General features: G+C 41.6%; 2 protein-coding genes across 8 annotated transcripts in view; one reads left to right on the plus strand and one right to left on the minus strand.

Moving 5' to 3' along the window:
- Positions 1 to 11,136: 11,136 nt before the first annotated feature.
- MED8 (mediator complex subunit 8) lies at positions 11,137 to 26,849 on the minus strand. Of its 2 annotated transcripts, XM_089514942.1 has the most exons (8): positions 26,536 to 26,849; positions 24,077 to 24,140; positions 19,787 to 19,905; positions 17,256 to 17,400; positions 14,366 to 14,506; positions 13,542 to 13,623; positions 13,087 to 13,335; positions 11,137 to 11,779 (listed from the first exon to the last, which is right to left on the minus strand). In XM_089514942.1, exons 2-8 carry the CDS (start codon positions 24,116 to 24,118, stop codon positions 11,715 to 11,717), a joined length of 843 nt encoding a protein of 280 aa, XP_089371068.1. In that variant the 5' UTR covers positions 24,119 to 24,140; positions 26,536 to 26,849; the 3' UTR covers positions 11,137 to 11,714. The 2 variants fall into 2 exon arrangements, with proteins under 2 accessions (XP_089371068.1, XP_089371069.1); XM_089514943.1 differs by lacking the exon at positions 24,077 to 24,140 and having other exon boundaries at positions 26,536 to 26,847.
- Positions 26,557 to 27,152, plus strand: part of SZT2 (SZT2 subunit of KICSTOR complex) — a 106,156-nt gene continuing 105,560 nt past the window's right edge. For 4 of the 6 annotated variants that reach the window (XR_016280440.1, XM_089514939.1, XM_089514938.1 and 1 more), the window contains exon 1: positions 26,557 to 26,689. Coding sequence is in view for 5 of the 6 variants with exons in the window: in XM_089514939.1 (XP_089371065.1) it covers positions 26,642 to 26,689 (48 nt within the window). In the remaining variant the exon portion in view is untranslated. The remainder of the gene's footprint in view (positions 26,690 to 27,152) is intronic. The other 2 variants (XM_089514936.1, XM_089514937.1) reach the window with 1 other exon arrangement.

The raw sequence follows: 27,152 nt of genomic DNA on the forward strand, positions 1-27,152 counted from the left end.
ACTAATCTATTGTCAAAACACAAAATAAAACAGAAGCCCCATCTATTTTTCCAGAACCTTATTCTTTCCAGTCTTTTTCATAACTGTTGAGTATCTTGTCTTTCATTTACTTTGTCAGTTTATTTATCTAGAGCTACCAGCTCATGAAGTTTCATAAACTAATCTTCTACAGATGGAATTTACTTAACATTCCACTTTTTTGCATAAACTATTCTTGTCACTATTACCATGTAGATCAATATCCTCCAATACTGTCTTTTGGTTGTATTGTTCAACATGTGAATCATATTGAGAAGGTAGGGTTCAGGTGTTTAATATTTTAGAGATTACACCAGTGATTGATTTTGAAGGCTTTTGTTCTCTCTCTCTGGCTGCCTCACTTGTTTCTCCCTTTCTCCGGAGTTTATTGCTTACTTTTTAAAACCAGTTCAAGCCTCCTGGGCTGGAGCCGAGATGCAAGATGAAGGCGGGGATTATCACTCAATAAATCGCCACTGAACCGCCGGTTGCCATTAGCCCGGGTCCAAGCTGGGTCCCAACCGTGCTTCACCAGCACATTTGAGAAGCCAGAAAGCTTCCAACTTCTAAAAAGTGCTGGAAGAGCATAGCCAGGATCTGGCTTGGACTCGGGCTGATGGCGCCCAGCGGTTTAGCAGCGATTTACTGAGCAATAATCCCCGCCTTTATCCCGCATCCCGGCTCCAGCCTGGGAGGCTTGAACCAGTTTAAAAAGGTGAACGATAAGGTCCTCTATCTCTCTGCATCTACACTGTGGAAATAAAGCACTACTTTAATTGACATGGTTCTATCTTACAAAATCTTGTGATCTGTAGTTCTTCAGTAGAGACAGTGAAAGACTTTGTAAAACTACAAACCCCAGGATTCCATAGGATGGAGTTACAACACTTAGGTGGGGTCAAACTGCATTATTGTTACAGGGTAGATGCACCCTCTGTCAGTGCTTCCCAAAGACAAGCTTAGGAGGAAGCAGCCAGAACCATGGTGTGTGTGTTTGTATTTATTTAGGGCATGTCTGACCTCCCTGTTTGTTGTATAGCACATGATAATTTAGTTGCCATTAGTTCACTATTAATAGCATCTATGTGATAAGTTCTGATCTCACTAGCTCCAAGCTAACCTTTCATTATCCTAATCTCATGTTCACCTTTCTACTTCTGGACATGGCTGCTTTTGGTCAAGTGCAACTAAGAAGCCCTTAAAGCAGCATGTGGAAAGGGAGAGGCAGTCGTATTCTCTGGTAAAAGTTAACATGCTGGAAACACAGGAAGTCCTTGGTTAGCTTAACACTAACAGGAAAAACACACCACAAAGTCCCATGGTGGCTCCCACAAGTGGCCTTCCCCACCTGCTGCCGCTATTGCTTCTTCTGCTGCCCCCTCCCCAGCAGGGAACCCCATTCTTCATGTAGAAGAAATGAACATAATTTTGTAGAAAAGAGGTTATTGTAAACTGAAAAATTGAATTATTTTCTGAGCTACTTTAAACAACAATCAAGCTGTTTTTTTAAGGATGCTTTAAAAAATGTTTCTAGGGACTGGGTTCTAGAAACTGTACTAGCTGAACTCAAAATATGTAGAAAGAAAGCCAGACTGGTGCAGATTTATGAAAACATGGCATAGTATATTCTTTTTCCGCTGGCTTTGTAGGAGATATATTGAGAATCATTCCTCAGTTCTGTCTCCTGAGATTTTATCAGACACTGCCCACGTACTTTCAGTAGTACTTTCCTGAAGAAGCAAAGAAGAACTGAGGTTCTCACTGTCTTGAATGCTATAGTAGATGCCAGAGGGTACTATCTTGTGCAACTGTTCTGATTCTCAGTATGCAAAGAGATCTTGTAGCACCTTTGAGACTAATTGTGTGTACTGTGTGAAACTGTGCAACAGAAGTTGTAGCATAAACTTTTGTAGACTTCAGAGATTATCAGACCGGGGGGGGGGGGAATTGGGGAAGAAAAATGTATACTCCTGGCAAAGTTGCAAAATCATGCCGAAGATTTTCAGAAGACATCACGCTTATCCAGGACTTAACTCTCCCATAAATAGTTTGTTGCTGGAGCATTCCTGGATCTTCATGGGTTAAGTTCTAATGTGTCTGAACATCTTTACCACGGTCATGCGATTGCGGAAGTATGCCTTTTACTCCTGGCTTCCCCGCCCCATCTGATAACCTCCTTGGTCTACTTCCTCAAATACAGCCACCCTGCAGCTCCAGTGAGTGGGTGCCGCTGGCAGAGGAAAAGATCTGGTCTTGGTTGTCTCCCCGCTGCCTCCAGAAGTAGACCACATCTACAAAAGCTTATGCTACAACTTCTTCTGCACAGTTTGACACAGTTAGTATGCACAATTAGTCTTAAAGGTGCTACAAGATCTCGTTGCATACTGATATTCCAAACTAACATGGCTATGTCTGTGTTCTGATTATGTTTGCAGCCTTCTCCAGCTCAGCACTCTCAGTGTGTAGGACTACAGCTTCTAGCATCTCCACCTACCATGGCCAATGGGATGGGGAGGACTGAAGTTGTGGTGCAACATGTTTGGAAGACTACATTTGCAAAGACTGATGTATCTAATACATGAAATCTTACCAAAATCATTTTATGGTAAACAGTGTCACAGTTTTGTTGTTGTTGTTCTTGGTTTGTGATGTTAGCTACACTGTTCACAGAAAAGCTACCCTGGCATAATGCTAAATACATTGGGAATTTTGAATTATCATACATACGTACATACCATTGCTGCAGATAAACTGCTTACACTATAATATGCATATTTACATTTGAGCAAATATGCAAATAGAACATATTGTCATAAGCTTAAGGAGTGTAGTCTTAAGCTAGTTTATTTGAACTCAAACTAATTTAATTGCATTAAACTTGCTCATCACCACTGGCTTGGGCAGCTGTGTTGAAACCTGAGGAGTAACATTAGCACAGTTCTTATGACACAAGACCACACCCATTTTAGCTCTCATGCAGGCCGGCTAAGTAGCAGAAAAGGGACTGAGCAGGGAACCTTTTTACAGTGGTGGAGGACATGGAAAGGCTGATAACTTGACATTTGTGACTGCTGAATGTATTGCTCAGTGGAGGGTTTATCAGATTGGGAGCGTGTCACTTGACGTGCCTCTGAAACCAGCTTGTGTTTGGTCAGGGCTCTCTCCAGAACTGTAATCAGAGAAGCTGGACTGTACAAATCCAAGTGGCGTCTCCATATCAGTACCAATGTGGATGCAGGCCGAAGAACCAAGTGGTCTGAATTTATTATTTTATTTTATTTATTCACTTCATTTTTATGCTGCTTTTTTCCCAGAAAGGGACCCCAAGGCAGCTCACAAATAGGGTTGCCATATCCCGCTTTTAGGCGGGACAATCCCAGTTTTGGGGCCTTGGATTGTCCCGCCCCAGTTTTGGCAAGATGTCCTGGGTGGCGGGCTCCCCCCACTCCCACCCATCTCCGCTGCAGCGCTTGCAGCTCCTCCTCCTTTAGGCTTGGCCACAGGACTGCAGCTTCTCCAACTGCCCACAAGAGGCAGCAACCCAGAGGAGGAGGAGCTGGGCTGTGGGGGAAGGTTGGGACCATCTGCGCCGCCATTTGCCACAGCAGTGTGTGCCCTAGCCGGCTGACTACATCTCCAGACAAGGCCGCTCCCGCGGCAACGACCTTCTCCAGCAGCTCCGAAGCTGCGAGGGGTCTGGCAGGCCGGCTAGTCCCCCGCATGAGGCTGCTCCTGCTGCAAGAACCTTTTCCAGTGGCTCAAAAGCTGCGAGGGGCCTGGCCGGCTGGCTAGGTGACCAAAGAAGGCCGCTCCCGTGGCAACAGCCTTCTCCAGTGGCTCAAAAGCCGCGAGGGGCCTGGCCATCAGAGGAGACCCGGAACATCACAAACCTTGACAGCTTCAAAAGGGCTGTCAAGACAGATCTCTTCCAACAGGCCTTCCCTGAATGATCCACCCGGTCTTGAATGGAAACAGACCATCACAAGGAACACCCAAACTGCCCATCCCTTTGCCTTTCTCTCCGACTGGTTTAACTATTAATCTATTTTAAATGTTTAATTGTTTCAATTTTAATTGATTGTTTAATAATATTTTAGTGTGGCAAGGGTGGGGGGGGGGAATAATCAATGAGATGTATTTTAATTGTATTTTATGTTTTATCTAATGTTGTGAGCCACCTTGATCCTACAGGAAAGGTGGCATATAAATAAACCTTTGTTATTATTATCATCATCCTCATCCTCATCCTCTTAATCCAGTTTATAAAATTTCTCCCAAATTTCATCTCCAAAATTGCAAAAAAGGGGGGCAGTAAGCATCAAACACATTTTCTTCCAATATATCCAATATCTCTTAAATTTTAAGACTTAAAGGAACTCAGTGCAACAAGCTAGACAATGATTTCAAGTCCTGATTTGTACTAGAAGCAACTAAAGAAAGACTTTCATAAATTATAATTGAGTTCCCTCATTGTAGCCCAGCTTTCCCCCCATTGGACCACATATTTTGAGCAAGATCACCCGACTTTGTTGCAGCCCAACATTCTGTAGTCACTGAAGCAGTACAGGTTTATTGAAAGATTTGGACCTTACCCGAGATTATGATATAAGCACAAGGGTATGGAAGTTATGGATTAATTCACTGCAAAGTGTGTGTCATTACTCATATACCAAGAAAGAGCTCAAAGGTTAGGTTGGAGCTGTTCAGATGAAAACTCATCACATAGATGCTATTAATGTTGAACTAATGGAAAATAAATTAGCATGTGCTATACAACAAACAGGAAAGTCAGCTATGCCCATTTTAATTATTAGTTTGTAACTCTCCATACAAACCTACCAGAATCCTCAAATCTATAGGGGAAAGGCTTTGTCTCGGTTCTGCCACCATAACTGGATTGTTTGGTGTCTTCTCAGTAGCTGCTCTCACCCTCTAAAACTCTCTTCCATAGGAGGCTAGGCTGGCCCCTCTCCAATTTCCTTCCACCAACAGGCAAAGATTTTTCAGCTTAAGCAGGCTTTTGATGAGTAATTGCTTTCAAGAAGGCTTGTTATGGGAGGGGAAGAGCTTTACTCTTTTAACTTTTGTATACCTTTTAAGTATTTTATATTGTTTTCAACATGTCATTTTAATGAGGTGATTTTAATTGTGTTTTAAAACTGTATTGTTTTTAGTGAGCTGTCTTGGCTCCTAATCCAGGAGAAAGGCAGCATATAAACAAAGAAATAAAGAGTTAAAATTTTTGATAATTACTACAAAAGCGAAAGGCAAACTCACATACTGTATATACTCATGTACTGTATAAGTCTAGAAATTTCAGTCAAAATATTAACCCCAAAAATTGAGTCAGGTCAATGTAAGTACTCTAATAAAAACTGTACCTTAACGCTCATAAAAATAGAAACCATCTCCTGGTGAAACGCAAGAGTGGAATCTCTCCTGGAAGAACAGACCTCCCTCTACTCATTCATCCATCCATCCATCCTTCAATGTGAACACATGCCTCCTGCAATTTTGTTAGTTCTTTGGCATTGTCTTCCTTTGCTTCATCCTTTAGATCCTTTGTTACATGACCCTAATTCTTACTCTCAATTTATCCACAGGCCACATCAAAATCTTTAATTTTGGTCCCAAAATCTGCCCTCGACTTATACACAAGGTCAACTTATAGTCATATACAGTATTTTCTACCAGTTAGCAGCTGATTGAGAAAGATACTTTCTTCTGTTCTTTGAAATACATGTTGTCCTTTTCGCATAGTTCTTCTGTCGTTCTGTTCTGCTCATTTCTGAGATCCCAGCATCTTCACTGCTCCTGACCATTTTTTTGTTGAAAGCATTTGATAAAATAAAGCTTTCTCAATATAAATCCTAAATTGAAAAATCATTTTTAGAAGCAAAACCCAGGAACTTGCTAACTATTAAAACAGTAAACCTGTCCTGCCAAAAAGTCCCTGTTCTGGTATCCAAAGACCTGATTAACTTGTCCTCCTAAGCTTGCTGAAGATTTTTACCAAATCCCTTTCCCCTTTCTTGCAGCTTTAACCAGAATTTCAACACTCCTCAGTTTATCTCATTAGATCCAAGGAAAGGTACCTCTGAAGCTCTGGAGGTCCGTTCTCTACAAGTTATAACTGCCTTATCTGCTCCCATTTTCTTTTGTGTGTTTTGTATAGGGGGTCTTTTGTATGGATTAATGGAAAGATTAGTTCTGTTAGCTCTCTTTTTAAAATAATTTGCATAGCTGAAAACCAACCACTTAATGCAGTTTTTTCCCTAGTAAAACAATGGAGAGGATTGCAGGCTGGTTAACACTGTTGGTTCCTCTTGTTTCCTTAAGTCTGTATTCCTGTCTTGCCAGGCTTTGAGAGTCTGATGGGATAGATTTTAATAACACTGAAAGGGCAACAGTTTTCGGGGGGGGGGGGGGGAATGCAGGAGCTGGGCAAAATGTACAAAGCTCCTAGCCTTGTATTTAATGTATCTTAGGACGTTTTCATACAGGCAAAAGAGACAGGATCATAGTGCGATGCTCCCGTCATTTCGTGCGATTTGGCAAAGATTTTCAGACAACGTCACAGGCCATCACAATAATCCCTGGGTCCAGTGCTGTTCAACATCTTTATCAACAACTTGATGAAAGAATAGAGGACATGTTTATCAAATTTGTAGATGACACCAAATTAGGAGGAGTAGCTAACACCCCAGAGGAGAGGATCAACATTCAAAATGACCTTAATAGATTAGAAAGCTGGGCCAAATCTAACAAAATGAATTTCAACAAGGAGAAATATAAAGTACTGCACTTAAGCAGAAAAAAAATGAAATACATAGATATAGGATAGGGGACACCTGGTTTAACAACAGTACATGTGAAAGGGATCTAGGAGTCTTAGGCCCCAATACACTGACGCTTTTGCACCAAAGACAATCTAAGTGCCTAACTGACGTAACACCAAATAGAAGTTCCAACTACATTTGCCACGATTGAACCTGTCGGTGGCAATTTAACCTAATTCAAGTGCACATTTACCTTACATTTACTCAGTTTAAAATGGATCCTCCATCAAGGACAAATTCAATCGTAGCCAGCATGTTTTTTTTTAAAATGTCATTCAAATGACATGCACCTTCATCACATTGTTTCTATGACGTTTTGCTGGTCAAGTTCAACATTAATCTGCATTCCCCTCTTGTATAGTATGAAGCAGCTGAGGATATTTAAATTTTAAAGGGGTGGCACTACAGTTTTTGGGTGCAATGCTCTCAAGAAATCCGTCCTGAGAAAATCCTGTGATAGGTTCCCCTTGTGGGGAGGCACACTATCTTGGCCTCAGAGGTTAGCCATGGCAAACGCCTTTGAAAATACCTTACTGAGAAAACCATGTCGTAGGTTCCCCTTGGGGGAAGACACACTATCTCAGCCTCAGAGGTTGGCCATGGCAAACTCATTTGAAGAAACCTTGCAGGGAAAACCCTGTGACAGTTTCCCTTTATGGGGGGAGGCACACTATCTCAGCCTCAAACGTTGACCATGGCAAACTCCTCTGAAGAAACCTTGCTGAGAAAATCAAAGTTAAAGAAATCTAAACAAAAGAGAAAAAAAACAATAAAGAGGAGCGAAGCGCTTCTGAGTGAGGCTAAGAGGAAAGAGGGAAAGGAGCCATGAGACCAGTGTCTAAAAAATTGAAAATAAGTCATGTTTTTGCTTGACTTAAGTGACAGTGGGAGTTATCACTTATGTGGATGGCTGGTGTTCTGCAGTCTGAGAATCATGGTTTTTGTTATCTGTGAGGCAGATGTGATAAGATACCAGACCAAAAAATAGAAAGAACAAGGAAATAGGCTTTCCTATATGAGAACAGATGGAATTCTGAGGAGTGCCCAGAATCTGGCTGAATCTCAATGCCTAAAGTGTGGAAGAAGATAATAACCACCAACAAAGAATATTGCACATGTCACAGGAATATATTAGCCTCACTTCCACCCACAAGTAAAATTACAGGTTATTTATTTTGGATGTCAGTTGTAAAACATTATAGCCTTAATTCTAAACAAATACATTCGTTTAATTTGATGTTTTTACTGTGATATTCAACTCCAAGGACCTCAAGGCATTATTTTAATTAATAACAATCTCTGCACGAAAAAGAAAGAACAAAGAAATAGAAACAAACAAATTAACCCAGAAAAGAACAAAAATAAATCAAACTTAGAAAAAAGTAGCAAAATATGCCCCAAAGCATCTTATTCAATATTGCCTGCCAAATGTATTTCTTTCCAGATTTAACTGGAGTATTCCATCTTGCAGATCAAGTTTAGAGGCAACTGTTGTAGATGATTTAATCATCTGCAACATGCATACTACAGGCAATTTAGCTGTCACACTTTAATACTACATACTTTTGTTTGTTTTAAAATATATCTAGAGGACTTTATTTAGTTATTTGCTAGTGATACTAGTATATGGCAAGAAAGAATTATCACTTTTTAATAGGAAAAAACAGGAAAATATGCAGCATTACAAATCCAAAATGTGCCATTCGGGTGCCTTAAGTACAATTAACATGGCTACATTGTGCAGTCAGCAGGGAATGAGATGTGTAATCTCACATCTCCCTATTAGCTCTTTTGAATGCATATGTGAAGACGTGCCAGACAGGAGCCTCAGCTCCTGTTCAGTACAGTGAATCATACAGCAGGCAAGTAAAAATCAACAACTGGTCAGTAACTACAAGATCAATTTGGGCTGCATCTACACTGCAGAAATAATCCAGGTTGACATCACTTTAACTGTCATGGCTCAGTGTTGGGGAATCCTGGGAACTGTGGTTTCTTGTGGTACCAGCTCTCTGACAGAGAAAGCTAAATGACTCACAAAACTGTAATTCCCAGAATTCCATAGCATTGAGCCATGACAGTTAAAGGGCTATCAACCTAGATTATTTCTGCAGTGTAGATGCTGCCTTAGACTCAGCTACTTCTACCACTGTAAGCAGCTGTCAAAAAGACAAAAAAGCTGGCATATCAAAAGTGGAATGGAAAGATGTTCGAGGGGAAAGAGTGCGTGATACCACCTACAACAGTTCTCCATATTCTGTAGTCAAGGATGGGTGTGTATACAAGGTTAACAGATGCAGGATGGAGAGCACTATGTGAATTAAGGGCAGCTATGTACTAAGATGGTGAATACAGAAGACAAGACTCAAGTCAACTAGGAATGGGGGATGGGGAGCAATATGCCAAACAGTAGGGAGCACCTAGGTATTATGGAGAAAGAATCATAAGAAGTTTCATTCAGGGAATTGTTTTGAAACGATGGAAAATTAGATACAGGAATTAAGTTCACAGAATGTGGTTGAAGAAAAGACTCCTGTCCCCAGTGTCATTACAGGAAGGAACAAAAAAACAGAAAAGAGGAATCTGAATAAAAAGGAGAGGGACAATACAGAACATGATAATAGTTTATTGTTGCTGTTAGCTGCCCTCAGGTTGACCTCGACTCATGGCGGTCCTGCTGATATCTCCAAGCCCTCTTGTTCCACAGTGTTCATCTTAGGTCTCGAAGATTCAGGCCCATCACCTCCCTGATTCAGTCTATCCATCTGGTGTGCAGCCTTCCTCTTTCTGCACAGGTTCTGGCCTCTTAAGATGCATATGTCATTTAAACAGCATACCTCCAAAGTGACCTGAAGCAGCTTTATTCTGGCCTTTCTGTGGGCCCTTGGCTTCCAGGGAGAGTTCAAGCTTGATCTGTCTAGGACCCATTTGTTAGTCTTTTTGGCTGTCCGTTGTATTCTCAGCACTCTTCTCAAGCATCACATCTCAAATAACTTTTCTTTTTATCCATTTTCTTCACTGTTCCGCTCTCATACCAGTACATGGTGATGGGGAATACAATGGATTTGATGAGTCTAACTTTAATTCTCAGTTGTATATTTTTACACTTTAGGATCTTGTCTAGTTTTTTCATGGCTGCCCTTCCCATTCTTAGTTGTCTTCTTATTTCTTGACTGCAATCTCTTTTCTGATCAGTGTGTAATCCATGGTACAGGAAATCTTTATTTCAGTTTCCTTGTTGTCTAGACTGAATTTATGTAGATCCTCCATGGTCATTATTTTTTATGTTCAACAACAAGCCTGTTTTTGCACTTTCTTCCTTGACCTTCCTTAGTAACTGTTCCAAGTCTATGATGTTTTCTGATAATAGTATAGTGTCATCTGCATATCATCTTAAGTCGCTAAATGAATACCCAGCTTGTTGGGGGCAATTAGCTTACACATTATAAACCTCTTGAGGAGTGCTTAAGTGCACTGATAAGAAGTATAGAAATGTGCCTATTTATAAAATCCCGAAACTTATCATTCTCCCCAACTGTTGCATCAATATTTTTATCTCACCCAGTTCCTTGCTGTTGTACATGTTCTCTATTATATATAAGCTTCTTGTCATGTCACACATGTCACTTTTCTTAGTAAGACTTCCTTGTTATTTCCCATCCCTCCAACTCAATTTCAAATATGCAGCTTCATTTTATTATTTCCCAGCTATCTAACACACTGTGCTAATTTCCAATGGGGTTATTCTAACCATTTCTTCCAATTAGCAGACTTCAGTGAAGGATTTTTACTTTAAAAAATGAAAATCAATTGTATTAAAATAATCTATTGGGTAATTCCTCTGGACATGCTTATTGATAGCTTTAAAACATTCTAAATGGCTGATGAAACAAGACTGCCAACCCTTATGTGTGTGATCTGTTACTTGTTAATGAAGGAATTATAGACACAATTTTAGACTGAGTAAGAAACAAAATTAATGAAATATGTAAGTAGCATCAGAGGGTGTGGGAATAACCTGTTTCATCAAAGTGATTCCCTGCCCCACCCTCCACAATAGATAGAAATGAGTATTGGATGCACGAAAGCAGCACAAAGATTTTACATTGCAGAACCAGTGTCCAGGGTCAAATATGCCCGTTTTCCAATAGAATGTATGAGACGAACTATATAATGATTTTAACTTTTCCTTCAAATAAAGGCAGGGCTCATTTGCGTAGAAAATACTTGGTGTTTCCCCCATTACTGTGAATTCTGTCATTAATGCTTCCTGACTTCCTTCTGGATGACATTCTGAGTTTTATTTATTTTAATAATGACTTGGGATCAGTACTACAAAGATCAAACATTATGATTTAATGGCCTATTTCAGTGGCAACAAATTCAACAATCTATGTAAAAGCTTACAGCAATCCAACCTAGAAACACAAAATGATTTTTACAAGGCACAACAACTACTAAAGAAAGATATAAGGGTATTTTAAAAAATATGCAGGAGTACATCTTTTACATTTTCTTCTCCTTCTCCTTTATCATCCAGTGCCAATTCCAAAAGAAATTAACTTGCCAAAATAATAAAGTATCTTATTTATGTAAGAAAAAAGTAAAGATCTTGCTTAACATCTATGACTTATTTTACAGACGTACCCTTCCCAAAGTTTGAACTAGGAAGAAGTGTTCTTCCTCTGCTGCTCTGTATGAAGAATATTCTGTATACTTTTGTTCCTGGATGATCAATGCAACCATGTAAACAAATTAGCTTTCTGAGACCCCAGATAACACAAGAAATCTTATTGCTGAGAAGGAAGAAGTGAAGGCTCAGAAAACATGTCCAGCATCAGCTAGAATACTCTCTACTCATCTCTGATAGGGATGCATTGAAGCAGATTTGATATTGGTTTTTATGCCACTGGGCATCTTTCCTGGAAATGGGAAAAGAGATATGTTTAGTGATGTAATAAAAGAAAAGACCACTACATGTCAGCAAAGAAAGATAGGGAGATTCCCTCCAGTCCATCCCCAGCACATGAATTAGGATTTCCCTCACACACATTTTCTGGGACAGGTAGAATTACCTTTTCAGTATTTTAAGTCCCCCATTTCTGAATTTCTCTCCCATTTGTACTTCCTGCAAGCTCATCTTGTGAAGAATCAGTAAGAATATAAGAAGTGATCGGCTAGATTATCAGTACAGTAGCCTGTTAACACCATGGCTGATTAAATTACCCCTGAAAAGCTTATAGGTAGGACAAGAACACAATAGCCTCCTCTTGCAGTTCTCCAGTAACTGGCATGAAATAGCAGGCAGTACAGTAGATACCAATAATCTTAATGCTATGCAATATATATATATATATATATATATATATATATATATATATGACACTACAACAGCATGTTATGTCTCCAAGATCATAACTTGCCAGAAAATTATGCAAATCTAAAGACCAGAGGTGGCCAATTTCCTGATGGCAAGGACCCACACTGGAAATTGTATTGCCACCCTAGTGGACAAGCAGCATCAAAAACCAAAGTACAGTCTTGTGTGCCAAGGTACCCATCACTTCCAGAGTACCTTTCTGCACCATAAATCCCCAGACACTAGAAGAGCAGAACTTTCCCTTTCCTTCTAGAATGGAAGAAAAGAATGAAAAGGATTTAAAAAAAAAAGAGCAACATCATATTTAGGGAGCAACAGTGCTGGGAACAGGTACAAAAATAGCTAGTGGGGTGTCCTTTTCCTGCAGGCAACATACAATATCTTGTCTTGCAGACCTATAATCCTGTTACAGGCTGACATGCCACCTCCTACACCTGATGCAGCTTGTTTAAGGAGACTCAAATGAAGGAGACTCAGAGCAGTTGTGTTTCTCTGAAATTTGTAAATTTACAATATACAGCTGCCCCTCCGAACTCACAGATCTGAGATCCGCGCTCTTGAAGATCCGTGGAGGAGTTATCTCTGCTATTTCCAATGGCATGCACACCCAGGCCACACGCGCAGGGGTTGCCCCATTCAAGCCTATGAGGCTTGAATATACGTGAGCCTCCACTTTCGCGCGTGTGTGTGTGTGTCTGGAATGGATCCTCCGGGAAAGCCGAGGGCCAACTGTAGATCCTATTCAAAGGTAAGAATTTAACTTATATTGAACTCTAGGTTCTTTTTATTGTATTAGTAGCCTCTACATTCTGCTTTCTCTCACCAATGTGTTTGAGAGCTTTTGTTTACCTGGTTGGCCTGCTTGTGGCATCTGTACTCCTCCAAGCATGGGTTGAGACTGGTTTTGTGCTCCAGGCATTTGTACCTGCTGCATGGCAGAAGCACCTGCCATGATACTGTTGCCCCCTGGCTGACCAGACTGCACAGACCCAGTCACACCTGGTGGCCGCCTGTTTGAGAGTCCCTTCCCAAAGGCCACAGCTGCAACAAGTGCATTGGTATCAGCAGGGTTGAATGTCTGCTTGTTCTGCCGTATGCCTGCAAGAGGAAGAATATTCATATAGTTCATCCTTTATCAAAGTGTCTGAGTGTTTAGTCTTGTTTTATACCATACTCATATTATTCCTTGTTAAATTTTGTTCTTGCTATTCTTCGCTTGGTGCTCTCTTTCTAGGGCCAGTGTATCTAGATTATGCATCCCCATCCAATTCTCTTATAATACTCCTGCTACTCCAATACAATACCTGCACTCTCAGACTCTCGGTCCTCTTTGTTGATTTTCTCCAGCAAGTTTGAACACATTTTGTTTAGGCTCTGGATCTGTTTCTGCAACCATAAAATTGGTAAAATACATTAGAAAATGTATGTCACCTTCCTTGTGTTAGCTCACTGCACAAAGTTTGAGCAAATTTTAGGACAAGAAAGACACCATGTTACAAGTATATTAAAAGTTAGACACCTGATAAATATAAAATCAAAGTACTTCAGATAATCATTTTTATTGCTCTGTGTTCCTCTTTTTCATATCTGCTAGCTGGATTACTAGTGTAAACTTTAATCCTATACTGCTCAATTCTACTTAATCATAAAAAGATTTTACACAAGTGTGCAACTCTAGGTTATGGATTTGTAACTGTCCAACAGGATTCTGTCCATTGTTTCTGAAATGACATTCCCATAAATAATCCAGGAGTAATCTGCATTCTGAAATATCGTTAAGAACAGAAAAATTCACAACACATATAAAGACACATACATATCAACACAACAAAGACAAGTGTTAACAAAGTGTGCAGTATTTCCCTTCTTGGTAAACTTGGGCAAATATTTTTTTTCTTTGCAAATTAAACTGATGACAACCATATGTGTATGTGTTGATTATTCCATATGGCTACTGGGAGCCAGGTAAAATTGCTTTGCACTGCCATGTGGCCATTCTTAATACAAAGATTAAAGGTAAGGGCAGGGAACTGAAAAGTAACATAAAAGGGTATTTACACAAATATTTAGCAAGAGAAGTTAATCAAAATTGAAGAATTCTGAATTGGCTAACCACAGGAAATCTCACCTGTGCTACATCAGCACCAATACGAGCTGCATCTGTGCTCAGCTGCTTCTCTTGCTCCTCTACCTCAGGATCAGGTTTGGTTCGTAGATGATCAGGTACAACCTCATGGCTGAACACTGGGACACGTCCTTCTGTCTGCCGCTGAAACATCAAGACTATCAGTGCTCAAAGTCACACTTTGCAAAAGTGCCAGATAATATAAAGCTGAATTTATAGGCCTGATGTGGACTGCAGAGGATAAATGCTATTGGAAATTAGCTTCAGAATGCCAAGATCACAATTTCTGAAGTACTGTAGGGTTTTTAGTTGTCTAGTGATAGCAAAGATAAGCAGTGAAGAAGTTACTTTCACGGAATAACCATCAGCTACCTCTTAAGGCCATCTGAAGTTCCATCCGCTTCTGTCTATGAACAGAAGAGACTGGTATCTAGACTGTAGCAGCAAATACTAGATACACATGAATATACCGCTCACACACACACACACAATTCATTCACACACACACACACACACACATATATATACGAATTATATATAAGATATATGCAATATAAAATGTGTATTTGTGAGTATTCTAATTATAAATTACTTTGGGAACAATACTGGGTGAATTGTGTGAATAAACAATAAATGAATGAATATTCTGTGGATAATATCACACTTTGATCTCCACGTCTACCTAAGATTTGCAGAATTCTAGTTTTTGGAGAACAGTGGCCACTTTCCAAAGACATGAACTAGAAAACATGTCAGTTTTCAGTATATCAGAGACCAGAAAAAAGTGTTCCGTGCACCTAAAGTGCCAAAAACTGCACTATAGGCTGCAAGTATGAGGTATAATTTTTCAATGCTTCCCCAAATTAAAAAAAAAAGTGTAAAGAGAAAAACAATTATCAGTGGGGAAAAAGGTTCAAGTCCATTCCACCTCTTGCTTGAGGCCTGGTACAGACGGGCCCAAAAGGGCGGGCTGGGGCCACCTTTCGTTGCTGCGCAGCAGTGCCGCAGCAATCATATTGTGCAGTGCTGCTGCGCAGCAAAAAAGGAGCACTAAAAAGCAGCTCCTTTTTGTGTTGCCACAAGCAGCCTGCTGTGGCGGTAACACATCACTGCTGCACTGCTCCATTTGGACACAGCACAGCAGCGACGTCATTGCTGTGCCCGCCGTCTATACGGCGCTATGCAGCCATGTTGCCCTAGTCGCATGCTACAGTTGCGGGGCGTGTGGGCGCTCCGCCCCGAGGCAACCCTAGCATGTGATGAGGGCATCATTCAGGGCCCATCTGTACCGAGCCATAGTAACAGGGAAGTAATAAAAATCCATGATCTCTATTTCTTCAGTATCTTATGGTATCATCTACTATCAAACATCACACCATTGATATTTAGTTACATCCTAGTCTTTTACTAAAGCTACCTATAGAACCATGCAATGTAGTAATTCCAGCTCTCAGGGGCCTACCATCTCTGGGCACCACAGTTCAAGAATACTGGCAAGCTAGAATGTGTCCACAAGATGGTGATCAAGATGGTAGATTATCTAGAAACAAGCCCTATGACAAAAGACTAAGGAAGCTGATATGTTTAGCTTGGAGAAGTGAAAACAGAGAGGTGATAGGATAACCATTTTTAAATCTAGAGGCTGAAGCACGGCTGTTTTCCGCCACATCAGAGACTAGGATGTGACCCAATGAATTCAAATTACAACGTATCACCTAAAGGGAGCCCTGGTGGCACAGTGGTTAAATGCTGGTATTGCAGCCACAACGTTGTGAGTTCAATTCCAGAGGGCTCCAGGTTGACTCATCCTTTCATAGGCCAGTTAAATGAGTACCCAGCTTGTTGGAGGCAATTGGCTTACAGATTGAAAACTGTTTAGAGAATGCCGAGTTCATTATGGGCCAAAGCAGACAGCCTGGAAGGAGCGGCCAGAGGCTGCTTTGGCCCCAGTCAGGCCAGGACTGTGGTGACCACATGGCTTGCTGCCGCAGTCTCAAGCTGCTGCCGGCCAGGAGTCAATCTAAATTGACTCTTTTTTAGGTTGGCTTTTCCTGCCTTGGTGAGGCTTCTGGCCACTTTGGGGGCATGCGTCATCTAAGCTGTTCAACAGTGGAATGGACAGTCTCAGTGGTGGACTCTCCCTCTTTAGAGGCCTTTAAGCAGAGATTGGAGGCCTTTATCTAAGTAGTATTTTATTTGTGCGTTCATGCATGATAGATGGTTGAACTGGATGGCCCTTGTGGTCTCTTCCAACTGTGTTTCTATCATTCTATCTACTCTGATACATTTATAGATCTGACGACATGGCACAAAGGTGTACTGTGGGACAGAGGGGGTAGAGGAAGGAGACTCCGCCCTCCATAACTGCCATCTGCCGGCCTGAGAGGGAGTTTACCAGGCAGGTCCAGCTCCATCAGGACTAGCCTGGAAGAAAGGAAGAGCCCTCCCTCCAATCCATCTGCCTTGGTCCAGGCCTCAGAGGGAGAGAAGAACCACTGGACCTCATCCCCTTTCCCTCCACCATTCCCTTCTCCTTTTGTTTCGTGTCTTTTAGATTGTAAGCCTGAGGGCAGGGAACTGTCTGATTAAAAATAATTGTAAGCCGCCCTGATAGCCATTAGGGCTGAAGGGCAGGGTATAAATACCTAAATAAATAAATAAATAAATAAATAAATAAAATAGGCAACATCCTAGTTTCACAGCTGTTTTATATTTCATCCTTTGAAGAGAAAGCAAAATCTCCCCTATTCCCATCCTCTTCTAAAGACAGCTGTTAGTAAGGCTAAAGAATCATTTTGATTTATGACTGTGCTACTTATATGTATTTTCCCAGTGTTCGCCTTTTACCATGCTCAACCTGTCACCTAATGCAAGCTGTAAGCGAGATCCTTACCATGAGCTCTTCATCACGGTCTGGGGAAAGCACTAAAGGAATTATGACCTGATTGCGCAGCAATGGAGTCTTCTCATGCTTCAGCACTTTATTCAGGGTGTTTAGCTGCCCAGAAAGTAGAGCAAAGTTGTCTAGCACCGAAGGCCTGGAATAGATGGGAAAATGAAAGGACATGAGGCACACACAAAAAAAGCATTACTGTGTGTGGCTGAGGGACATTATAATCATTGTTTTACACATAAGGCCATTGTTTTGCGTGTGAGGTTTGACATCAATAAAGTCAAACCTCTCAGCAGCGACTGATTTCATAAACATCTTTAAGTTTAACAAATGTTTATACCAATAGCATGCACAGACTCTCCTATATAGAGCTTTCTGAAAGGTGCTGGAATTACTACATAGGAGAACAGGCCACATAGACCCAACTTCCATAACAGGATGGGAGATTTGAAACCCTTCCCATTCTACATCATTAGTCCAGTATAAGTGAAGCTTGAATAAATTAACTGTTAACTGTTAGGGAGGATACCGTGCAGCTGCCGACAAAGCTACATAGGGACCACCAAATGCAGCAGTCAAACAGGAATCAAGGAACACAAGAGACACTGCAGATTGGGTCAGCCAGAAAAATCAGCAATAGCAGAACACGTTATAAACCACCCTGGGCATAAAATGCTATTTGATAACACTGAAATTCTGGACCATGCCAACAACTGTCAGGTCAGAATGCACAGGGAAGCCATTGAATCCACAAACATCTGTACAACTTCAACAGGAGAGAAGAAACCCTTGAAGTAAACAAAGTTTGGCTACCAGCCAGCCCTGAAAAGCATCAAAATCAAGACCTAGCACATGCCAATGAAAACCACCCAGGGTTAGGGGGATTTCCCAGCAGACAATGGATCATTAATTATATACACACCCTGAGGCCTTGTCATTCAACAATAGACCATCACAGAGATTAACATGTAAATCACTCCCTCTCAACCAACAGTCACACAGTATATAATACCTCACTCACTCCCATGCCAGCATTCTCTGAAGATGCCAGCCACAGATGCTGGCGAAATGTCAGGAATAGTTGTGGAATAAACTCTTCCACAATACGGCCACATAGTCTGAAAACCCCACACAAAATTATGGATTCTGGCCATTAAAACCTTTGACTTCACAAATTAACTGTTCCTCATGAATTCCTGTATTTACAGCAGTGCTTCTCAATTATTTTCTGTCATGCCCCCCCTAGGAAGAAGAAAACATTTCGCGCGACTGTAAATAGTATCATTTGTCTTGTTGCTAACAAGCCTCAAAGATAATTCCCTAAAATGGAGAGGCGCCTTCTTTCCCTTCAAAGGAGCCCCTCTCAGCCGTTGCCTCCAGCGCAGAGCCTCCTCCTTCCTCCTCCAATGGCCGGGCGGCCCGGGTTCCCGCTCACTCCGCTGCTGGAGAGGCTCCCCTCCATGGCCCACTCGGCCCCTCTGCCACCGCCGCCTCCCGCGGGGCTCTTGCGAGGCGGACCCAGCCCTGCCGGGGCCGCCGCCAGCCCATTCCGGCCCATGGCGCATGGGGCCCTCTTCCAAGTAGGTGGCCCCCCTTTACGGAGCCTTGCGCCCCCCATTACGGAGCCTCGGGGCGCGCCCCACTATTTGAGAAACACTGATTTACAGTAAGGATAAAATAAGACAGAAACTGTTGCACAGATTACAGAACTCCTCAACATCATACCTCAAACAAAGGTAGCTCAAAAAACACTGTTTCATATCTGCACAACAATTTCATCCACTATATATTTACTCAGGAGTAAGCACATTCTCCCAGATAACTATGCAGACATATCCTTTGCTTGTCAGCTTGATATAGAATCAAATCTGAGACTGTGACATTTGTCCACATCTTCTAAAAATGTATGAGTAGGGTGAACTTGTTATGGATTCTGTTTGAAATGCAACATGAAGGCTAGTACACTTTAAATTAGAATCACAGAACTGGAAGAAACTTCAAGAGCCGACAAGTCCAACTCCCTGCCATGAAGGAATGCACAATCAAAGCACCCCCAACAGATGGTCATCCAACCTCTGTTGGAGACCCCACCACCATCCAAGGGAATGTGTTCCACTGTTGAACAGCTCTCACTGTGAGGAAGTTCCTCCTAATGTTTAGGTGGAATCTTTTATCCTGTAGCTTGCATCCATTGCTCCGTTTCCTAGTCTCTGGAGCAGCAGAAAATAAACTCGCCCCATCCTCAATGTCACATCCCCTCAAATATTTAAACTGGGCTATTGTATTACCTCTTAACCTTCTCTTCTCCAGGCTAAACATATGTGGCTCCCTAAGTCGCTCCACATAGGACAGTTTCCAGACCTTTCACCATTTTGGTTGCCCTCCTCTGCACACGCTCTAGCTTGTAAACATCCTTTTTGAACTGGATGCAACTCTTACTATTACTACAGTTACTACATATTGTGCAATGTCTACCTCAGCTCTCCACAGTAAGCAAGAATGTCCCCATAACCTTTGTCATACCCTCTTACCAGGTAAGACGATCATATTCATTCTCCAGCTTGTAAATGAAACTGACTAAGGAATTTTTCAGGTCAGCCACTTGACTGATGAGAGCCTCCAAGGACAGTTCCAGTTGTTTCTCTTCTCTCTAGAAAGGACAAAACGAAAGGTTTAATATACCTGCTCTTCTACTCAAGGGTTGTTATATCTCTCACACACTAAAAATGCCCCTCTCCATACCTTTGGGGGCATGTTTTTGTCCCTCTGACCTATTAAAGGCTTTTTAATTCACACCAGGAAATCCCATCCCATGCCTTAAAACAGTGAATTGTGGTAAGGAACATGGTGAAACTGGGGGTGTGGGCACAGGTGTAGTTGTATAAAAAAGCAAAATCTATATTTAAAAAATGGGAGGAGGATCATGGAAGCCCCCAAAACAGCCTTGGGAGCACAAGCAGCCTGTAGGCCACACTATATGCACTCTTTCAATGCAACGACATCTCTGGAAGTCAATATGTGCTGTAGTGATTTTGAAGGAAATATCTAGACATTTATAGGAATCATCTGTTGCCCTTTTAAGGTCTAAAATATGCTATAGAAATAATCCAGTTCAAGATTTCTTTAACTGCCCTGGCTCAGTGATAGGGAATTCTGGGAATGATACTTTGTTGTGACACCAGAGATTTCTGACAGAGAGGGGTAAATGTTTCAGAAAACTATAGTTCCCACAATTCCCTAGCACTGAGCTAGAGCAGTTAAAGAGATCTCAAACTGGATTATTTCTGCAGTGTGTTTTGGACCTAAATCAGCAATTCTTGTGTTGCTAAGTCCAATATGGGAATGTGGTTTCTCTCTACTTTAAATAGTTATGGAGGAAAGCTAGTCGGAGCAACTTCAGCTTCTTCTTTGCTTGTTGTTTCCTTTTATGCTATTGTTAAAGGTGCAAGGACTTTGTCCTACATTGAATCCAGCAACTTTATAAAATGATCATATCACAGAGTAATACAGGATACTGGACAAACTAAACAAGTCAATATTACTGCCCCAGAAGATTATAATGTTCTCTCATCAGAGCAATCGGAATACAGTTAACAAGCTGGTTGGAAAAGCAGCTGAAACACTTCTGCCTGCATGTTGCAAGAAGAGTGCCTAATATTTGTATCTGGGAATGAATCATGCATCAGTGAAAAAGATTGCAAAAGAATCCCTGAAAAGGGACATTGCTGGAAAAATGTATGTGCCCAATGTGTAAGTTATGCTTCATACGTTATGGTCGTCAAGGCATAAGAGAGATGATCAACTATAATATTTGTTGGGGTGCTTCAAAACACAGATTACATTCCAATGCTGCAAATTGTGCAATAGAATCACAATGCAGATTACACATGGTGTCTGACTGCCTATGGCTGTTTGGACAAACCACTTCCCAAGTAAAACATAGGTGGGCACAATTTGTTGTATTTCCTAATTTTTTTTAGTTACAGTAATTGCATTGCTTTTTGTGTAATCTAATTTCAACTATGGCTCTGGAAATCAGGGTTCAAACTTCCACTCAGACATGAAAACCCACTCGGTGACCTTGACCAAGTCACTCTCTCTCAATCTTGGAGGAATGAAATGGCAAAGCCCTTCTGAACAAGTTTTGCCAGTAAAACCATGATAGGTTAGCCTTAGGGTCGCCATAAATTGGAAAGAACTTGAAGGTACACAACAACAATAATCCTATCCTAATTTAAGTCTTTCCAACTTAATTGCTTCCAAACACTGCCACCTTAAGCAGCTCTGGATTGTAGCAACTATGCTGAAAGAAACTCACTATAAAATTTCTCACTGCCATATAACATCCTCATAAAACATGTCTTTGGTTCAAAATTACACAAGTGACTTTCTCTTTACAGCTATGAATAAACAGCATATACATTTTCTCCACACATAAGGGACCAATAATATGGATGCTTGGTCAATTCTAACCATTCATTATGAAGAACCTTACAATAGCAAAACCGGTATGGCCTACACCCTTAAGAGTTTGTAGTCTGTGGGGAGGAGGGAAGTGTGGCTGTAGGAGATGGTAATTTCAGCAACTAATAGGCTAGAAACTACTGAAGTCATATACAAACCATATGTAGAAAAGCCCTCTTATGAATTAGAAATTAGGAGAGAAGAGTGGGAAGAAAAACAATTCCCACAATAAAGAGAAAAAAGTTATGACAGCCTTCAAGGTTTTAAATCAGGGAACGGATCTGTGAGGCTCTCCAGCTGCTGCTGAATTCCAGTTACTAGTATTCCCCAAAGAACTGCTGGAAGTTTGAGTTCAACAATATTTATGACAGATCTGAAGAGACAGGTGTCTTGGGTCAAACAAGACTGCATATGGCAATATTCAAGACTGTGGAAACCAAAGTGGATTATGAAGCACTTCAAAAGATCCCTTTAAAATCATTAGATCTGGATGACAAACCTCTAAACATTAACAAGTGCAAAGCAATGACTACCGATCCAAACAATCCTAGAGATGTAAAACTTTCAGAAATGTTGAAACTTTAAAATACAAAAACCTATCAGCACCCCTGAAGGTTAACAATCACTCTAATAAGTGAAAATCACCTATTTTACACTTTAAAAATATTGTTTGGAGAATATTTTTCCCATTTGTTTTTCAGGTCTTTGTCTCTTTGAGCAATCCTAAGAATTTATCTTCTCAGAAAAAACATTCCTACAATAGAAAATTCATCGAAACTATAAAATCTACAGTAGTGAAAAATAAAAAAAACTTTGAGGAATTATTTTAACAGAAATATAACAGCAATATGAACTCATTGCCAATGTTCATGCCAAAATACTGTAATCAACATTCTCAGACTAAATTGTCTCAAAGTGACTTGGCAAGGAAACTGGCTCCCACTTCCCACTCTTCCATATTTAGGGTCAAATCACATTTGATGACTACAGGTTAGAATTACATGGAACTACACCTAGAGCTGTTTTTGTCTGTTTCTCTCCCCCCCCCCCCCCCAATCTCTTTTCCTGACAGAAAAAAGATCATTGGTAGGTCTAATTTGCACTACAGAAGTAATTCAGTTTGACACCACTTTAACTGCAATGACTCAACGCTATGGAATGCTGGGGTTTATAGTTTATTCTGGCACCAGAGCCCTTGACAGAGGCTATCTCCCCAAACTACAAATGCCCAAATTCCATAGCACTAAGCAGTGGCAGTTAAAATGCTGTCAAACTGCATTATTTCTACAGCGCAGATACAGCCAATAGAAAGACAAACTATAGTCAGCTCTCCATATTTGCTTTGATTAGGAGCAGAGGACCCCCCCCCAAGTGGGAAAACACCAAATAACTCTAGACACCCCAAACCACAAAAAAGGTTAAGTCCACGGATTCAACCCACTATGGATGCCTGTGAAGCAGTGGGATTCCTTGTAATGCAGAACAGGGCATCTGGCAGGGCTTGCTGCTGTCTCCACTGCTGCTTTAAGCCATTTTAATAGTGACTTACAAGCCCTGCTTCATGTTCTCAGTCCTGTGAGGCTTGCAGTCCCTATAAAAATGGCATAGGGCAGCAATGGAGGCATTAACAAATAATCTGTGAATAATCAAATCTGCAAAAGTTAAACTGACAGACGTGGGTGGAGAGGCGACTGTACTAATGGAAGTTTCCAGGAGCAGTTGCAATTCATCTTTAAAACAAGGCCTTGTTTTGCCCCAGCCCATCCAAGAGGTTTTTTACAAAACCAAAAGTAAATCTTTTGGCCATTCTGGTTTTGATCAGGAGGCTGGTATGGTCTATGATAGTTCCCCAGGATAGTGGAAAGCAGGCCATGTACCCTAACCTAGCTGACACCTGTTGATGATTTATAAGATTGATGGGTGCTATTGCATTACAGTCCACTATGGAAAAATGTGTGTGGAAAATCTAAAGTTATACAAAAAGCAGCTGTAATTCTATACCCACCCACCTAAGAGTAGGCCCCACTGAATTCAATGGGACACACTTCTGAGTAGATGTATAGAATACCTTCTAAAACTACAGAAAATCATCTTGTTAAAAGAAAAAGGTAACTGGGCTAGAAAAAGCAAGAGAAAATAGTTTTAATATTGGGGTTGCTATGAGTTTTGTTTCATTTCACATCTTATGTTGTTCATTTTATGATTTTAAATTGTATTTTATATCTAATTTTTCCACATTTAATTATTGTAAGCACCCAAGAGAAATTTCATTTTGGGTTGGCATAAACATGTAATAAATATATATATATATATACACACACACACACACATAAATATAAGCTAAGGCAGTTACATACCTTCTCAAATACTGCACTGGGACCCAGAGAATAACAGGTCATTTCTGGTTTTATGAATCCATTGCTGTAGTTGAAAGGATTTAACAGTGCCATTTTACAACTGGTGCTTTTCTTGGTTTATGGCAGTGGCATCCCTAGGGTTGGTGTCACCCGGTGCGGTAACTCATGGTGTCACACCCCTCCCTTGACATCCTATTCCACACCATACAGAATCCTTAGTAATGCTTTTTTGCACTAATGTTACTCGTAAATTGTAATTCCCATATATCACTGAATGTAAAGCTAATAGTTGTGACATAAACAACTAGCAAAATTTAAATTATACCTTCAAATTACAATATCATATGCATAACCTAAATGTATTTATATATACATAGTGAATATTTGGTTAAAATGTAATGTTTTTAAAGAAAATTTAAAAAGAATATTTAAAAAAAAGTTTTTTTAAAAAATGTAAAATTTTGAAATTTTAATTTTAAAAATTCCGGGGCCACTCCTTTCTTCTCCGCTGAGCTTCACCTCATTCCCACCAGCTCTTAAGGCATTTTAAAGAGAGACAGGCAAATGCCATAATGTTTAGGCCAAAATACAGGTGTTTGAGCAGCAATGGTGTCACACACACACCCCTAGAGTGTCATCTGGTGTGGTTTTGTTAGCTTTGGTATTGCAAAATGGAAGACGTGATCAAATAAAAGCTAGAACCCCTTAAGATAAATGCTTCTTCATCATGCTCAAAATGGAGGACATTTTGATATTCCTCCTTGACCGAAGGCTGAAATGTAAGACATGTCCTGGAAAAGGAGGACATCTAGTCACCCTGCCCTGAGGTCGTCTAACCAGCACCCTGCCGATAATAGAGGCAAACTGCTGCCACAGATGGCCCTCCTGCCTCTTACTATTACCCTGTTTCTCCAAAAATAAGACATACCCATAAAATAAGCCATAGTAAGATTTCTAAGCACTTGCACAATATAAGCCATACCCTGAAAATAAGACATAGTGATAGGCCCAGTGCAGAATGGAAGGCATCAGGAAGGGAGTCGAAAGATTGGGGCCAATGGTTCGAAAGGAAATGGGAGTTGCAAGAAATTCAGGATGGAATTCCAGGTTTGGAGAGTTATGACGATGTTCAGAAGAAGATGGCTTAACACTATATTTGAATAAATGTAGATTGATGTACCGTACTTAATAAAAATAAGGCATCCCCTGAAAATAAGCCATGCTGTGTCTTCTTGAGTAAAAGTAAATACAAAAGTGTCTTATTTTCGGGGAAGACGGTAGTACAGTTGTCCCTTCCCTCACGCGGGGGATCCATTCCGGACACACACACCCCGCATAAGGGAAAAAATGTGGGTGCTCAAGCCCCATTCAAGTGAATGGGGATTGTGCCTGTGGCAGTGTGCAGTGCGCACGAGCCATTGCCTTTTCTGGTGTGTGGCGCTGCTCCTTCCGGTGCGGTTTCCAGCGTATGCTGGAAGCCACGTATGACTAGTCATGAAGGAAAGATATGCCACCTTCAAAGCCTGTGGGTAAGTCTACACTGTAGAAATTGTGCAGTTTGGCACTGCTTTAATTGCCATGGCACTATCCTACAGAATGCTGGGGTTTGTAGTTTTGTGAGGCACCATCACTCTTTTCCAGAGGAGGCTAAAGGCCCTGCAAAGCTGTAAGCACAGCACTCAAAGTGGCCTCAAGCTGCATGGTTCCTACAGTGTAGATGCAACCTCCTGGGAAACGCTGAGGCCTGAGGGATTTCTTCCTAGCATTTGCTGTGGCTGCATGCCTTCCAATCATTTCCAATGTATGGCAGCCCTGCAGAGACCTTATCACAGGTTTCTCCTGGCAAGACTTGTTCAGAGGAAGTTTGCCACCGTCTTCTTCTGAGGCTGAGAGAGTGGGACCTGCCCAAGGTCACCCAACTGGTTTCATGCTTCAGAGGAGTCACAGCCCAACACTCCAGCCACTGGCCTCGCTGGCTCCCTGAGAAATGCTGTGGAAGCAGGAGGAGGTTCTTCCTGGCCTTTGACTGCTTGACAAAGCGACAAGGCATGAGGAAAGGTTGCTGTGAAGAGAGGAGGCCGCATGCAACAGGGATAGACTCAGCCAGGGGAGACTGGGGACGTCGCACTTCCAAAACACACACTGCAGCAGAAAGAATCCAGCTTTGAGGCCGTTTTAACTGCCTTGGCCTCGATGCTGGGGAATTCGGGGGCTGTAGTTTTGTGTCAGAGAGAACTACAACTCCCAGCATGCACTGAGCCAGGGGCGTCTCAAAAACCGGATCCTTTCTGCGGTGTGTGTTTTGGACCATGAGCCGCCATTGAAGTCGACTCGGAAGCAAGTAATAACAGCAAACTACAACTCCCAGCATGCCCTTCTCTTCTTCTTCTTCTTCTTCTCCTCCTCTCTTTCTCTCTCTGTCAAACAACCCACACCTGCCTCCCTGCTAAATACTTCACCTGCATGGCCACGGAGACCGGAGACGGCAATAAAAAAGCCACCGCTACGGAGGCCTGGAGGGAAGTTCAGCCATCCTACTTCCGCTTCCGGGTCGGAGGAAGTTGAATGCGGGAGGCGCCAGCTATGGCGGCCTCGGAGAGAGCAGAAGCTGAGGTACGTTGCGGACGAGGGAGCCTCGACCGTTTGACCGTCACTCACCCACTCTCCCCTCCCTCCCTCTCTTTCTTTCGCCTGGGGGGTTGCGCATGCGCGGAGGGGGGTTTAAACAGGCGTTGTGCTTGCTTTGCAGAAAAACCTCTTGGGGTTTTGTTTGTGTGTGTAGATCTATGTGCGTGCGCGCGCCTGCCTTAGGTAGCCCAGGGCGCGTGCGCGGAGGGGCGTTCCCAGGTTTTCCTTAGTCAGGGAGGCATCAGGCAGCTGAGGGCGGTTGTGCGCATGCGCGGAGCCCGGTCACGCGCATTCTGTCTGAGAGAGAGTTTCCTCTGCACTAAAAGAGGCTGCATTGAGTGAGGGGTTTTGTTTTGAGAGGGAGCCCCTTCTTTGACAGTCAGGAGGACAAAATGAATGCAGTACACAAACAGCAAATACATAACAGCAACAACAAAATCCTATGAGA

The sequence above is a fragment of the Sceloporus occidentalis genome, unplaced genomic scaffold (genome assembly GCF_023333645.1).
Source record: "Sceloporus occidentalis isolate IW3139 unplaced genomic scaffold, rSceOcc1.0.p SCAF_3, whole genome shotgun sequence".
Classification (NCBI taxonomy): Eukaryota; Metazoa; Chordata; class Lepidosauria; order Squamata; family Phrynosomatidae; genus Sceloporus; species Sceloporus occidentalis.

Bases quoted from the DNA above. Each gene is read 5' to 3' on its own strand.
- MED8 (XM_089514942.1), bottom strand. From the start codon at position 24,118: ATGACCTGTTATTCTCTGGGTCCCAGTGCAGTATTTGAGAAG. The intron at 17,401-19,786 runs GTAAGAGGGTAT...CATCTATTCCAG, and splicing joins GAATATGATCGTCTTACCTG to GCCTTCGGTGCTAGACAACT. The intron at 11,780-13,086 runs GTAAACAAAAGC...TCCCATTTCCAG, and splicing joins GCCACAAGCAGGCCAACCAG to GAAAGATGCCCAGTGGCATA.